The 15,463-nt window shown below is 39.3% G+C and overlaps 1 protein-coding gene across 1 annotated transcript; it reads right to left on the minus strand.

Annotated features, from left to right (window-relative positions):
- Positions 1 to 121: 121 nt before the first annotated feature.
- On the minus strand, positions 122 to 2,514 carry LOC149848156 (uncharacterized). Its single transcript, XM_089980306.1, has 3 exons — positions 2,383 to 2,514; positions 697 to 1,125; positions 122 to 467 (listed from the first exon to the last, which is right to left on the minus strand). Exons 2-3 carry the CDS (start codon positions 1,105 to 1,107, stop codon positions 297 to 299), a joined length of 582 nt encoding a protein of 193 aa, XP_089836432.1. The 5' UTR covers positions 1,108 to 1,125; positions 2,383 to 2,514; the 3' UTR covers positions 122 to 296.
- Positions 2,515 to 15,463: the final 12,949 nt, after the last annotated feature.

Below are 15,463 nucleotides of genomic sequence, written 5' to 3' on the forward strand. Positions count from 1 at the left end.
AATAAAGAAAAAGCACACAAACTCAAGTACAGATCAAAATCAAGGCCTAAACCTGGTTCAACAGATCTCAAAACAGGCCATTCCTACAACTAAATTCTACACTTCAGACCACACAAGATACGGCATAAAAGAAAAACATTCTGCATTAAAATGCATCCAAGAATCTGTGGAAAGCACATCAAGGGACAACTTTGAGTTCCAGGAAAAGCTAAAACAAGGAATATTACACCCCAACAGAACACACTGGGTGTTGAACTGAACTGATGCATGGTGTCCTCTGCACATCGGTATTTTCACTACAAGGGGGTGGTATCAACAATAGCTTCCAGTATTTTCTTGTCTAGTGCACTTTCATCAACCCAAACAGAGCTCTGCTGCCTAAGGAGTTCCTGCTTTTCATGATTCCTGTCCCCTCTCTGTTGTTCTCTAGTCCTCCATAATTCTAATTTCTCTGCCCTCTCCTTCAACTGTAATCACATTTGATGGAAAATGAGAAAATTTCATGAGAATGAATTTGAACAGAACAAAATAATGTTGATCAACGTACAATACACAACATTTTGCATTAAACAGCAAATCAAACAATCCCATAAGGCAGATATATACACACAAGTCACGGTGTTCTATAAGCAACGCATAATTCGTTCTAGGGCATTCAAAACAATTGCAGAAGAAGAGGGAAAGGAGCAAATGTACCAGGGTTTCGCAGAACTCCTGATCGATGAGCTTGCGCTCGGCGGCGCGGCCCTCGGCTATCTTGGCCTTGGCGGCGAGGCGCTCGTCCTTGGCGCGACGGACGCTCTCCCGCCTCGCCTCCTCCTTGCGCACCTGCTCCAGCCGTTGCGCCTCCATCTCTGAGATGTACTGCTTCCTCAGCTCCTTCACCTTCTTCGCGTAGTTACGGCGGAGGAGGCCCAGCTTCGCCTCCGCCTCCTTGGGTGCCGCTTTCCAGCTTCCCAGGTACGAGCACGCCTCCAAGAACTCGTGCTTCTGCTCGTGTTGCTCCACGATATTATGCCGGTGACGGAGGCCGCCCAACCTCAAGCTCCACCACCGAGCTTGAGTTACGGGGGTTAGGGAACGAAACGCAGCCGCAGCAGCAGCCATCCTTGCTCCTCTGTCCGTCTGTCAAAGCCCCCGTAGAATCACACAAATATGGAGTATAATTTTCTCGGCTTCATGTTCGGATTCGGGTTTAAGATGGGTCCTGGGCTAGCAAAGGCTTGGGCTTGGATAGGTCCTAAGTCACATGGGTGCGGGTGCGGGTGCGGGTGCGGGGGTGCGGCACTTTCAAAAACCTAGGGTGCGGGGGTGCGGCAGGGCGAAATCAGGAAAGAGGGGGTGGGGGGCTCGGCCCCTCCCGTTCCGAAATTAGGAAAGTGGGGGGGGGGGCTCGGCCCCTCCCGTTCCGAAATAAGGAAAGGGGGGCGCTCGGCCCCTCCCGTTCCGATACGATGTCTGCAAAAGTATGAGAATTCAGCGCTACTCTATTTATCATGCGAAGAAATAGAAAAACAGGCATGTCGATTGGAAAAGAGAGAGGCAGCAGGGGTGTGCCCCTGCTGGCCGAAAACAGACAAGTGACAGGGGAGCGAGCCCCCTGCCTGCCGACAACAGCGGGGCGACAGGGGATGAGCCCCTGTCGAAAAACAGCGAGGCGGCAGGGGGGACAGCCCCTGCCGACAGCAACGAGGCGGCAGGGGCTGAGCCCCTCCCGACAGCAGCAAAGCGGCAGGGGGTGAGCCCCTGCCGACAGCCACGAAGTGGCAGGGGGGCCAGCCCCTGCCGACAACACGAGACGGCAGGGGACCAGCCCCTGCCGGCAGCATTGATGTGGCAGGGGAGGCATCCCCTGCCGATAACCATGAAGCGGCAGGCTGAGCCCCTGCCGACAGCAACAAGGAGGCAGGGGCCAGCCCCTGCCGACAGTCTAGAGGCGGCAGGGGGCCAACCCCTGCCGACAGAGAGAGGGAGAGAGCTCGGGACGGGGGGGGGGGGGGGGGGGGTGCGTGCTGAGAATCAAGGGGCAGCAGGGGGTTATCCCCTGCCCTCCCAGAAGCAAAGAGGCGACAGGGGGTGAGCCCCTGCCAGCCCAACAAAACAAAGGGCGACAGGGGCATTGCCCCTGCCAGCCGAGACAGGAAGGCGGCAGGGGCACTACCCCTGCGCGCCAAAACCCTAGAGGCAGCGGGGCGAGCCCCTGCCTGCCGGGAAACATGAAGCGGCAGGGGCATTGCCCCTGCCTACAGGTGATCGAGAGGTGGCAGGGGGACTGACCCCTGCCAGAAAGAGAGACCGGGGCGGGGGTGACAGGGAGGGCGGTCGGTTTCTCTATTACCCACAGGGGGGGTGAGGAAGAGAAGAGAGAGGAGAACGGCGTACCTGGGAGGCGGTAGCCGGCGTCGGCGGCGTTGGCGGCGTTGGTGGCGCTGGAGGCGTGCCCAGAGAAGGAGGAGGTCGGCACTGGGGGGAGGGGGAGGGGGAGGGGGCGAAGGGTTGTGCCTCCCTTTGCCCTCCTCCAGTGCTTTTAAAAGCTTCCGGGGGGGGGGGGGGGGCGATGAATGGGGAAACCCTTTGGGGGTTTCCAGGGCCGTAGCTAGGGGGTGGCTGTAGCCCAGTCCTGCCTCCCCAAAGAGTTAATTTTTCTTTCTTTTTTTTTTAAAGCCCAGTCCTAGCCCTGCCCTGCCCTGATTCCATATGAAATAGATTTTTATCTATTTTTTAGCCTAGCCCAGCCCTGACTGCAGCAAATAGTTTGATTTGTCCATATGAAATAGATTTTTATTAATAATTGTAGTCATTTTTTATTTTATCTCAAAAAAAAAAAAAATCGAGGGCGCTGCCCCCAACCCCCGACTATCACACAAATAATTTCTTTTTTCTACAACCCTGTTTGCCCCCTCCTCACATGAATCCTAACTACACCCCTGGGGGTTTCCCTAATCCGCCCGATTTAGTAGGCGGGGAGCGGCGCTCGGGAAGGGGGTTCTCTCAAAATCCCCTTCTCAAGTTGGGTTATTTTAAAACCCTATCGATGGTGGGCCCGGGTCCAATAAATTTTTTTTTGTGGGTTTTAAAAAGCTTCCTCTAAAGTCCTTTCCTTCTCTAAAACAATCCCTTGAGGCACGAACAAAAAGACAAAACACTCTTTGCAAAAGGAGCACGAAAAATGAGGCAAGAAACTTCAAGATTTAAAGTTCTTGAGGCTTGGATACTATGTAATGAAATGGTGGTCTTTTACAAAAGCACGTGAAATATTCAAAAGAGTGTTTATTAGAGACACTTCAAGCATAACCTATAAAAGGGTAAAAATAAAAGAACATACTAAAAATAAATAAATATTTATTTCTTCACAAGAAATACTTAAGAAGCATATATACAAAGTAGAGGGGGATCACCCATATTTATGCAAGTGGAAGAGATAAAGGAGAGCTCTCCTTGAGAGTCGTTGGACCTAATCCAATGGCTCTAAATATAGTTGTTGGACAAGGTCCAACGACTACAGTGCTAGTCAAGTCCTAGTTGGGACTTGACTAAAATGTAATGTCTAGTTCAAAATGAACTAGACAATAAGTAAAATAAAAGAAATAAAAATAAAATAAAAAATAAAAAAATAAAAAATATATAATAATAATATAATATTTTGTTATCATATATATATTAGATATGTTACATTTTACGTTTTAACAATTAACTTCCTTGTCCATTTTAAATTTAGGGGGGTATCTAAACGCAACATTTAAATAATATACTACAACATGAAGATGTTGATGAAGTTGCTTAGTCCACTTATGATCAATAATGTTTCATATAGCTATGTATAATTTTTTCTTTTCCTTCAAATTATCTTTAGTGGCCTCTTTGCCTTATCCATGGCCTCATAGAGATAACTCATAGTTGGTTTGTCTTTACTGTCAACCAATCAAAGCACTTTCACCAAAGGTATAGTTATTCTTAACAACTTCATGCATGAATGACAAAATTGACTTTTGAATACAATATCTACAATTTCGCTGGGCTTTCTTTTTTGTGCATGGGGATATGCATTTCACTCGTATGATGAAAACATTTTTTTAGTGCAACTCTATTTTTTATTAAATTTTGCACTATAAAAAAAATCATAGCAAATCTAGTAACTTCACTACGAATCAACTCAGCACCACCAATGTATTTTCTCATTAGGCTTAAAACCCATGCATGATTGTAAATAAATTTAGTAATTTCTTGCCATTATTTAACTGTCTGATGTACCTCATCCATGTTGTCGATGTCTTTAAGCATGAGGTCTATGCAATGGGCAATTCATTGGCATCATCTTCTAACCGCAACATTCGCCTACTCGACTAAATGTTGAGGAGTCATAGTAGTACGAATGTTGGGTTCGCCTAAGGGCAGTCTTAGAAGGGAAAAAACTCTTAATAAAACCTCTAGCTCTGCCTCCTACTCTTCGTTCTTCTCTTATTCTTTTTGTGCCTGCAACACTGCTACTAGCATCAACCACACCTTTCACGTTCACTGTAGAACTTCTTACTTCTGGTGCTATACTAAGGTTGTAGGATCGAAAGTAGGGAGCTCATCTTCATTTTTCCAGGGTTTCACATATCTCATTTCTGCCTCACTCATGTTTTTTTCGTCTTTTTTTCTCTTAAACTATTAAGTAATTGTTGACATTGCTATTTCATGATATCCAGTAATTTCCTTAACGTGCAGGCTGCAACATTGAAATGTGTCCTAGCTAAATGATGCTTCAACTGAGAGATACCATTTGAAATAACAGTATGACAATAGTTGTACTCGATTTTCAACTGGTTTTCACTAATTATTTGAGTGCCCCATTGCCATGCCATAACATTTGATGTCATTTTCTCCCAAAAAATAATAAAAAATAAAGAATAAATTTGTTTACCTGAACCCACTTCCTTGAGTGAAAAAATAATGTAAATGTACTCTTGATGAAATTGTAAAAGCCATCTCTCTTGTACACAGATTGGCCCCCAAATCGCTCTCATGAGTCTTAGCATCTGTGGATACCTCTCTAATGACCTTTGAACAAATGAGTGAGTCGGCCCTCAAGAGATCTTTAAAACCCAAAAACGACAAAATTACTTTTTGGCCTTTTTTAAGTGCATCGAGTCTGTAACGTATGATATACACTTGTATCCCGATACAAGTGCATATCGTATTGTTTTCCTTCATAGTTATGGTACATATTGTATCGTACAATATAGTACAATACGGACAACCTTGGTTTTTCCAAATAAACATTTTATTACAATGAATTTCACTTGTGTAAAAGTTCTGTTCGTTGCCCTGGGTCAAGGAATGCATCTTTTAATTGAACACCCCCCCTCGACATTGATATATTTTTTTCAAATTTTCATCCCTGTTATACTAAGCTTGTTATCTCATCATCATCATAAATGTTAAAATTATAATTAATACATTGTAAGGCTTTAAAATGCCAGAGTTGCTGTTTTATGTAAATGTGATCAACCTTCTATTGCAGCCAGAAAAATATCTCCTTGAAATGTTCAACGACTATGAGTCTGCAGTTGGTGATCCCCCACTTGAAAGGAATCCCACATATTTTAATGTTTCCACCAGCTTTCCAGTCGGTCCCTTGCAACCCTACAGTTATGGACATTGCCTATGACTCAATCGATTTCCCTTCGCTGGAGACCAGGGTAAAGAAGGACAGAAGGAGCATCTTCAACATGTTTTGGGGGTGAAGAAGTCCAAATTTGATGTACTGTATTTTTTGGTGGTACTGGTTGATGGATTCCAATTTTTTCCTCTTTTTGGTCATAAATCTTCTTTCTTTCATGTTGTTTTCCTTCACAGTTTCTTTTCTTTTAGATGGAAAGATATTGGATAGCAATGAGTGCAGCATCATTTTTTTTCTTTGGGATGCCATTGTATTTGGACATTGTCTTGATCTCTGAGATGGTTAGAAGTTGTACAATTCAAGTAATTTGAGCCCATTAATTTTTTGATGGTGTTGAACATAACTGTTGTAATTTGTTCAACGAAAAGAGAATGTTGGATTATTAAAAAAAGCCCAGTCGAGAAGTCAATGTTGTCTTTGTGGTACTTCTCATATTGTTCTACAAGAGTTGAGATCCAAGTTGGGTTTGATGGTACGAAATCTCCCTGATGTACTGAAATAGCAAGGTATTAGTTGGATTTCATTGTGAAACACACACACATGCATTGTGTGTACGTTTTTGCATGCACACACACAAACAATGTGGTCTTATATCTAAATTGTAAATTGTTTCGAACCGAGATGCCCCAAATACTCTTGCTGCTTTCTGCCTTTGTACATTCAAACTTCAAACCAGACTCTAGACACAGAATGATTGAATTTATATTAACAGAGTATCTGGAGGGTTAACTATTTCAATCAATAGTCAGAGGGGCAAAAGAAGAAAAGCATAAATAGTTTAAACTCTTGGTGCATAGTGGTTGAGAAGTATCTAGAGAGAGAAGCCTTTGCAAAATTAGTGAGCCACTATGGCTGGTGAACTTTTGACTCGGTTGACCTCATAACATTAACCTGGGGCTAACTTTAAGCCCATGGTCTTTCTTCTAAGCCTCAAGAGTTCAGCCTACTATAAGTTCTAAAAGTTTCTGTTACTCTTTATCATTCAAAACAATCGAACAAAAAGATGTGTTAAATTTAATTATCGTCTTTATATAAGAGGGTGATGACTCCTCTCCACCCCCCATATGAGATTTGTTTTTTGAAAAAGCTCAGGTAGGGCGAGTTACTTTTGGTTTTTTTTGCTTTACTTTGATTCATCTCACCCAAATACCCAATATTGTTTAAATAATTTTAATATAATAATATTTCTAGTTTTATCATATTTTTTAATTAACCAAGATTTTCTTGATAAAAACGAATTCTTTTACAATATCCTGGGATTTTCTTATGCCGTGAAAATCCCATAAATATGATTTATGCTATCGTTGCAACCCTTTGACTAACTAACATAATGCAGCTTTGCAAGTCCACGTATCACATTTCTCCATTAAAGCAATTTATCAGAAAAATGCTGCAAAATATCTGCATTATAATTTGTCAAAATTCTGACACTTTAATTGGCTTTTGCATTCTTGTACGGGCCAATAAAAATGACTATAAGCAATAACCTAGGCATAAAAACTACCAACAAAGGTGAACCGGCTGATGCCCAATAAGCAAAGTCGTGCACAATAAAAACTAAAAATGATCATATTGTACAATTAATTGACGTGCTTTTACAAATTTTGATATTCTTCTCATGTTCAAAATCACAAATATTTGGATTTAAAAGCACCATCTTATCCTCACACATGCAAACTTTCTCTCAAGTATGTAACTATTTTTGTAAAACAGTCTCTTCTTTCAGATTCGTATCTCTTCGATCTGACATCGAAAGCTTGTATTTTTATAGTCTTTGAAAAGTTGAGACATAGATCTATAACTTTCATATTTTGAGTCAGAACCGAAAACCCCTTTAAGGTTCTCATTTCTGAGTTACAAAACCAGAATAAAAACATGTTTTGAACACAAACAATAAATAATTTATCTTTTAGAGGAAGTTTTGACCCAGAAAATGAAGGGTTTTGAAAAAACACAGAAAAGAATAAAGAAACTAAACAAAAATATCTTTTTAACGATATCTAATTTGCTGAAAAATGATGAAGGGCATTGAGATACAACAAAATAACATTATTAAAACAGGAGATGAATAAGACTGGATGCACATTTTTTTATGTTTTATGCTATTTTTTGGTCACCTATGCCAAAAATCTAAAAAAATAGAAAGAGATAGATCAAGGTATTAGCTTTTCACTGCCACCAAGATCGCCTTGATCTGATGAGCGATTGAGAAGAAACATCATTTAAAAGATATATTCTTTCTCCTAAACACGCAAACAACAAACATAAGCGAGGATAAAGAAGATCACATAAAATATATTCGGACTTGAGAGTCTGCATAAAATATAGGCAAACTTGTGGAAGGACACAAAAATATATGTAAACTTGAGGAATTTTGCATATATTTTATGTATACTTAAGAAAATCCACATATATTTTATGCTAGCTTGAAGAAGTTCACATAAAATATATGTGGACTTGAGGAAATCCACGTATAATTTATGTAGACTTGAGGACTTAAGTCTACATAAAATATATGTGGGCTTAAAAAAGTTCTTGTAAAATATGTGAGAACTTCCTCATTTTTTTCGAGTTTGACAAGAAGTTCTCAAATATTATTACACGAACTTTGTGAAGTCTGCAAAAAAATGTGTGAACCTTATTTTAAGTAGGAGTATGCGACACCCAACAAACGAAATGACATTTCACGCAAACTTCGTGAGTTTCGTGCATGCGAAGGGTAAAAAGGATATTTCAAAACTGGCTATTTGCGACTTTGGACATGAAACAAATATCGAAAATTGTAGAGCATTTCAAGAAACATATCAAATTACCCGTACAGTACAATCATTTTTGCAATAAAAATTCTCTCTCTCTCTCTCATATATATATATATATATATATATGGTAATGTTGTGGTGCTCGAGGAGCATCTACTCCTACGTACTAGAAATCATAGTTGTAGGTTGCATCTTTTCAAACAGACCTTATATATGTACTTAATATAGTTTATTTGATAGGAATCATGCTTTAGATCATGTTTTTTACACAAAATTAGGTTTTTTAAGTCATGAAATCTTGGTCCATCATGAGTCATTGATTTTTTAAGATCTTAAAAAACTTACATGTATGCCATAACCACATGATCCAAAACTTGTTTTTAACTAAATAATGATAGTAGATCATATATTTTGGGTTTGATCAATAAAAAAGCTCAAAATTTTAGAAGCTTCTATTAGGTGGGAGTGGGTGCTGCCAGAGCACCCTATCATTGATCACACCCTGAACATTTGATATACAAAAAATTAAAATATTTTAAGAAAAAAGTAATTTCTACTCATTAATTCCTTTTCATTATTATCCAATATATATTCTCTCTTTATATATATTACAGGGATTCAACCTTATCAAAGTGACTAAAGTAAAACTAAAAAAAACTAAAATACCTCTGAATGTTCTAGAAATGATAGGTGCATGTCGTGTCGACTCAATTAGACTTTACAAACTTTACCGATAAATTCAACATGGTCCAATTGCTAGAAGCCAACTTTTAGATCATGTTTTTTCATGGAGGGTTTACCAGCTGAAAGAATATTGCACAAGGTAGTTAATTGATTTTTCAAAGCTCGTAAAGTCACCTACCCCCATAAATATAATGACATGATCCAGTAGTTGATTCCCTCTAATTAAATCATGTACATCACAGACTCATTTCTACGTGATGGCGACCTGACCAATGAACATTTCAAGCTTGACTTATTAGGAAAATCGTATGGCCTACATATGATAAACCACATGTTATAGGTTGTCTTAGGTTTAGGCCCTCTTTATGTGATATAATTCGGTTGGGCCATGTAGTATCTCATATGGTGTGGTGTTATTATGTGAAGAGACCTCTTATGCTCTTTTGTGTCAATTTTTAATTCTATGATGGGATGAATAAAAAATAGACTCCTAGGTGGTTACAATTAGGTTATGATCCACAAACCTTATATAGCAACATTCTCTTCAGGCTCCCCATCAACATCAGAAGAAATCAGTCCTTAGGTTTAAAGAAAGGAAAGGGCCATATATATAGGTTCTTGAAGATCATACCTGTCAAAGATCTACTGAAGCACCAATGGATTCAGGTACACTTTCGCATCAAGATTTGGTTTCTATTTTTTATTTTAACGATTTAGCGTGGACAAGATTGACGGTCCTTTTAGTTTTTGGTACATTCAAAATATCCAACAATTAGTATTAAAGAAACTTGTTCTTGATGAATCGTTGAGATATTCAATTTCAATATATATTTTTTCTTCTTCCCATTGGCGGCGATGATCCGTCATGATCAGATTTGGGGAGTGAGCATAGGATGGCCAATCGGTCTTTTCTTACGCCATTTGGTTTTTCCCAAATCCAGGGAGGGCCAATCGACCCTCCCCTTAGGGTTCTGCAAATGGGCGGAAGGGCCGATCGACCCTCCCTCTTGTGTGTGCTGGATCATCGTCAGCTTGATGGAAGGAAGTTTACCCTTGTTAAGGTTGCCAGATGGGAACGACTGTCAGGCCCTTTTCCTTTTCTTGTCGATCGAACGAAAGAGCCATTTGACCCTTCTCTGATTTCTCTGCTGGTCGAACAGTGGTAGGGTTTATCGCCTGTTTAAAGTTGTTGGTCGGCAGAGGGTTCTCCTCTTTCAAATCGCTGGACGGTGGAGGCAGGTGCTCATTCAGATCGTGTGTCGTCTGGGTTTGGCAGGCACTCAAAGCCAGATTGGGCCATCATTGGACTCATTAGGTTGACGACACTTAGGGCTAGATTTGGCCATCGCCGGACTCGTCGGGTCGATGGCACTCAGAGTCGGATTCGACCATCACCAGACTTGTCGGGTTGATGGCACTCAGGGCCGAATTCGGTCATCCCCAAACTTGTTGGGTTGACAACACTCAGGGTCGAATTCGGTTATCGTCGGATACCTCAAGGGGTCGACGACATTCCGGGCCAGGTTCGACTATGGCTCGATATTTTGAGGTTGACAGAAGCCGACACCCTGTTTAGGCTCGACCTCTATCTGTCGGGGCTGGTTCGGCCTACAGTCGATCTGGCGACCCAAGACATTTTTTTGGGGGCCGATACAGTGTTTCGTTGAGCTGAATCGGGCATCAGCCAATTAGGCAACCCGAGCCAGTTTGACATTCAGCTGATTCAGTTGTTAAGCGGCTCTGGTTTAGTTTTCAGCCAAACAAACCAAGGCCGGTTTGGCCATCTGGTCCTAGCCGTTTCTGCCCCTGCACACAGGACCAATTCGGTCCTGTGTTTGCTGGGTTCTGGTCTCACCAGTGACCCGAGGCGGTTCGGTGCCCAGTCAGGGGCCGGGTGAACTAAGGTCACATTTGGAGGTGAGAGGGCTAGATGACCCAGTTCAGCCCCATTTAGTTGTGGGGGTTGAACCGAGTAAGGTGGGGCTAGTGACCGGTTCAGTCCCCATTTGTTTTTTTTTTTAACGGGGGGGGTGAACCGAGTCTGTCCATGGCTTAGCGCTGGTTAGACCCGACCCACTCCACAGACCTGCACCCGGCTACAGCGATGTTGGGTCTGACTCGAATCGGGTCAGACCAATTTTGACCCACAAGTGGGTCCGGCCCGATCCGATAGGTCAAACCCGTGCACATGCCTTGAAATAAAAATAAAGAAATAAAATTTTTTATGAGGACTTTATTTTCAGAGCTATTTGGTGTGCATTAAGGGTCTCTTTGGAGGGTCAACTTCGGATAATTTTTTGCTCTATACAAATCATGATTGTACTTTCTTTTTGTTCATATGCATATATTGACATATTTGAACCATGATATTCTTTTCAGATTAAGGGTCCGATATTTTAAATTGAATTGATTGAAATAATATGTTGCCAAAATAACCTTTATTATGTAGATTAACTCATTTTGGAATATTGTGATGTTTATATGTTTGTGGTTCATGTGAATAGTTATCGGCCCAAATAAAATTTACTATTTGGATAAGCAGTTTGATGAAGAACGACTATCAGTTCACTTGGAACACTATCAGTTTGATGAAGAACGACTATCAGTTCACTTGGAACACTATCAGTTCGATGAAGAACGACTATCAGTTCACTTGGAACACTATCAGTTCGATGAAGAACGATGACCATTATAGAGAGTTGGATCACTTCTATAAATGGTTTCAGGATTATCCCCTTATTCTGAACGGGGAATGAAAATTGGATGACCTGGCGGTCGAAATTTTTGTAATTTGAAAATTGGAAATTGGGTGACCCGGAGGTCTGAATTTAAGAATTGAATGACCCGAGTGTCAAAATTGAAGAATTATGGAAAATGATTCAAGTTTATCCCTTAACCTGAAAGAGAAATGAAATTGGGTGCATAATTAGTGCAAATGAAATGCACATGCACATGATATATATATATATATATATATATATATATATATATATATATATATATATATATATATATATAACAATTGTACAATTTTTCATGTGAATAACGAATCGGTCTAAAGAAAGGATCGTTGTATGACATGATTAATTGTTCATATTTGATTACTATATTAAGAGTACCACTTATAAGTTGATATTTTTATACAAAGACTAAATGTCAATGTTGTGCTGAGTATCTTGTGATGAAGTGCACTATAGTTTAAATATGTTAATGCATGTGAAAATATATGTTAATCATGAGTTTGTTTTGTTCTTGATTCAATTAATACTTCTGCTTCTATGATATCTGCAAACATTAATTTTATCCCTGTTTTGAGTGATTTTAATTTCAAAAAGTAGAAAGAGAACATTATGATTGATCTCGGATGTATGAAAGACTCTTTTAGGATTATGATGACACTTGTGGCTCATGATGATTTGGAGCTGCATCAGATGGATGTAAAGATTCTATTCCTTAATGGTGATATTGATGAGACAATATATATAGTCCAACTAAAATGATTTGCAAATTAAAAAAATCTATCTATGGACTTAAGCAGACTTTCCATCAGTGGTATCATAAATTTCATCAAGTGGTACTCTCGTTTGGTTTTGAGATGAATGTGGTTGATGAATGCATATACCATAAGTTCAGTGAGAGTAAATATATTTTTTTGGTTTTATATGTTGATGACATATTGCTTGTCAGCAATGATATAGGCATACTTCACGAAATCAAGAGAATTCTGACAAAAAAAATTGAAATAAAAGATCTTAGTGACGTCTCTTTTGCATTAGAGATCCAAATACATCAAGATCGTTGTTGAGGTATCCTTAGATTATCATAAAAAAGCTATATCAAAAGGATTCTGGATAGATTTGACATGAAGGATTGCAAACCAGGTGATACGCTTGTTGCTAAGGAAAACAAGTTTAGTCTCGTTCAGTACCCTAAGCAACAATTTGAAATTAAAGATATGAAACATATTTCCTATGCGTCTGCTGTGAAGAGTCTTATGTATGCTCAGGTGTGTATGCATCCGGATTTAACATAAATTATTGGAATGCTAGGCATATATCTTAGTAACCCAGGTATGGATCATTGGAAAGCAACCAAACAGGTTCAACAATATTTGCAGAGAACAAAATGTTATATGCTCACATACAGAAAGTTAGATTAGTTGAAGATCATTGGGTATTCAGATTCTGACTTTGCTGGATGCCAAGACAATCACAGATCCACGTCAGGTTATGTTTTTCTATTGACCGAAAGAGCTATTTCTTGAAAGAATGCCAAACAGACACTCATTGCTTCTTTCACCATGACAACAAAATTCGTAGCCTATTATGAGGCATCCAATCGTGGAATATAGTTACGTAATTTTGTCATAAGGCTGAAAATTTTGGATAATGTTGAGAGACCGCTAAAGTTATTTTGTGACAATAATTTAGCAGTGCTATATTTCAATAACAACAAGAGTTCCTCAAAATCAAAGCATATTAACATTGAGTTCTTTGTTGTTAATGAAAGAGTGCAAAATAGTAAGATATCAATAGAACATATTGGCACAAACTCCATGATTACAGATCTGCTTATTAAAGGTTTGCCACCCAAAGTCTTTCACGAGCATACTGCTCGAATGAGTGTTTTATCATTTTATGATATGTTGGTTTAGTGAGAGTTTGTATTTGATCATTCTATGATATAATAAAGTTTCTTTTACCACTTCAGAATAAAGTTAATATTTCAGTTTCATTTTATACTCATATGTAGTAATTTTCACTAAAGTTTAAGGAAAGACCAGTTGGAAATAGGCATGTTTGGATCACATTACATGTAATTTTCATGCTTTATATTCATACTTGATCCATGTCATTTGGTTATGTCAATATACGTGATCGTTGATGGGTCCAATTACATTATTTATAATGAAGACTGTTTTTGTTTTTTGTTGACATGATTGGTAGAGATATCAATTGATAAGACAATGTTTTTGAGCTCATATGGTTATAATGTGTGATTATAAGATTACATATGTAACCAAAGTGGAAGATTGTTAAAAAAATCGTGTGGGCCTACATTTGATAAATCACACGTTATAAGCTATCTTAGGTTTAGGCCCTTATGTGATCTAATTTGGTTGGGCTACACCATATCTCATATGGTGTAGTGTTATTATGTGAAGAGACCTTTTATGCTTTTTTGTGTTAATTTTCAATTTTATGATGGGTAAAATAAAAAATAGACTCACATGTGGTTACAATTAGGTTGTGGTCCTTATATAGTGACATTCTTTTCAAGCTTCTCATCAACGTCAAGAAAAATCAGTCATTTTCTCATTAGTTTTAGAGAAAGGCAAATGCTATGTATATATGTTTTGAATGATCATACTCATCAAAGATCTATCAAAGTACCAATGGATTCAGGTACGCTTTTACATCGACTACACTTCTTTTCACCCTCCCTCAAGTTGTGCATGATCTTGAACCATGAACAACTTGCCTTTTAACATCCAAAATTTATCTTTTGTCAATCCTTTTGTAAATATATCCGCCACTTGATCTGTAGTTCGTACAAATTCAGGCTCAATCTCTTTCTCTTCTACCTTTTGTCTCACAAAATGCTGATCTATTTCAATATGTTTGGCACGACTGTGATGGATTGGATTAAAAGACATACTAATGACACTCTGGTTGTCACACAAAAGAAGTGATCGAGAGATCGATTCTTCTACTTCTATCAGTAAGTGTCTAATCCAAGTAGCTTTAGCAGTGGCAGCTGCCATTGACCTGTATTCAGCCTCTGTACTGGATCTGGCAACAACCTTTTTTTTCTTACTACTCCAAGAAACCAAATTCATCCCAACAAACACACAATAGCCGAATACGGATCTGCGTTTATCTGGGTTTCCTGTCCAGTCCGCATCAGAATAAACAGTGATCTCATGTGCATTTTGCCCATTGGTCTTTCTCTTATATATGAGGCCATCCCCAACCGTTCCCTTCAGGTATCGAAGTATCCGTTTAACTGCTTTCATATGCCCTTCACATGGTGCATGCATAAACTGAGATACTTGATTCACAAAGTAGACTATATCAGGGCGAGTAAAAGTGAGGTATTGTAACATACCCACTATGCTACAGTACTGTGTGAGATTATCAAATGGATCCCCATCTTGACAGCTAGCGCGAACAAGATTTTAGTTTCCAGTGGATTCAAAATATTCAACATGATTAGTTTACCCACATTTATGATATTAAAAAAATGGATTTATGTTAACATCACGTTCAAAACGAGATATTTTGAGAATAATGATGTTTTAGAAGTTTAAAATGGAGATATTTTAAAAAAAGCGGCGATATTCGTGACACGGCCT

Source organism: Nuphar pumila, chromosome 1 (assembly GCF_984573655.1).
Source record: "Nuphar pumila chromosome 1, dmNupPumi1.hap1.1, whole genome shotgun sequence".
NCBI classification, from domain to species: domain Eukaryota; kingdom Viridiplantae; phylum Streptophyta; class Magnoliopsida; order Nymphaeales; family Nymphaeaceae; genus Nuphar; species Nuphar pumila.

What these genes read in the sequence shown, in the direction of transcription:
- LOC149848156 (XM_089980306.1), bottom strand. Translation starts at nt 1,107, where the DNA reads ATGGCTGCTGCTGCGGCTGCGTTTCGTTCCCTAACCCCCGTAACTCAA. An exon ending in AGGAGTTCTGCGAAACCCTG is followed by an intron (nt 468 to 696) that starts GTACATTTGCTC and finishes ATGTGATTACAG; the next exon opens with TTGAAGGAGAGGGCAGAGAA.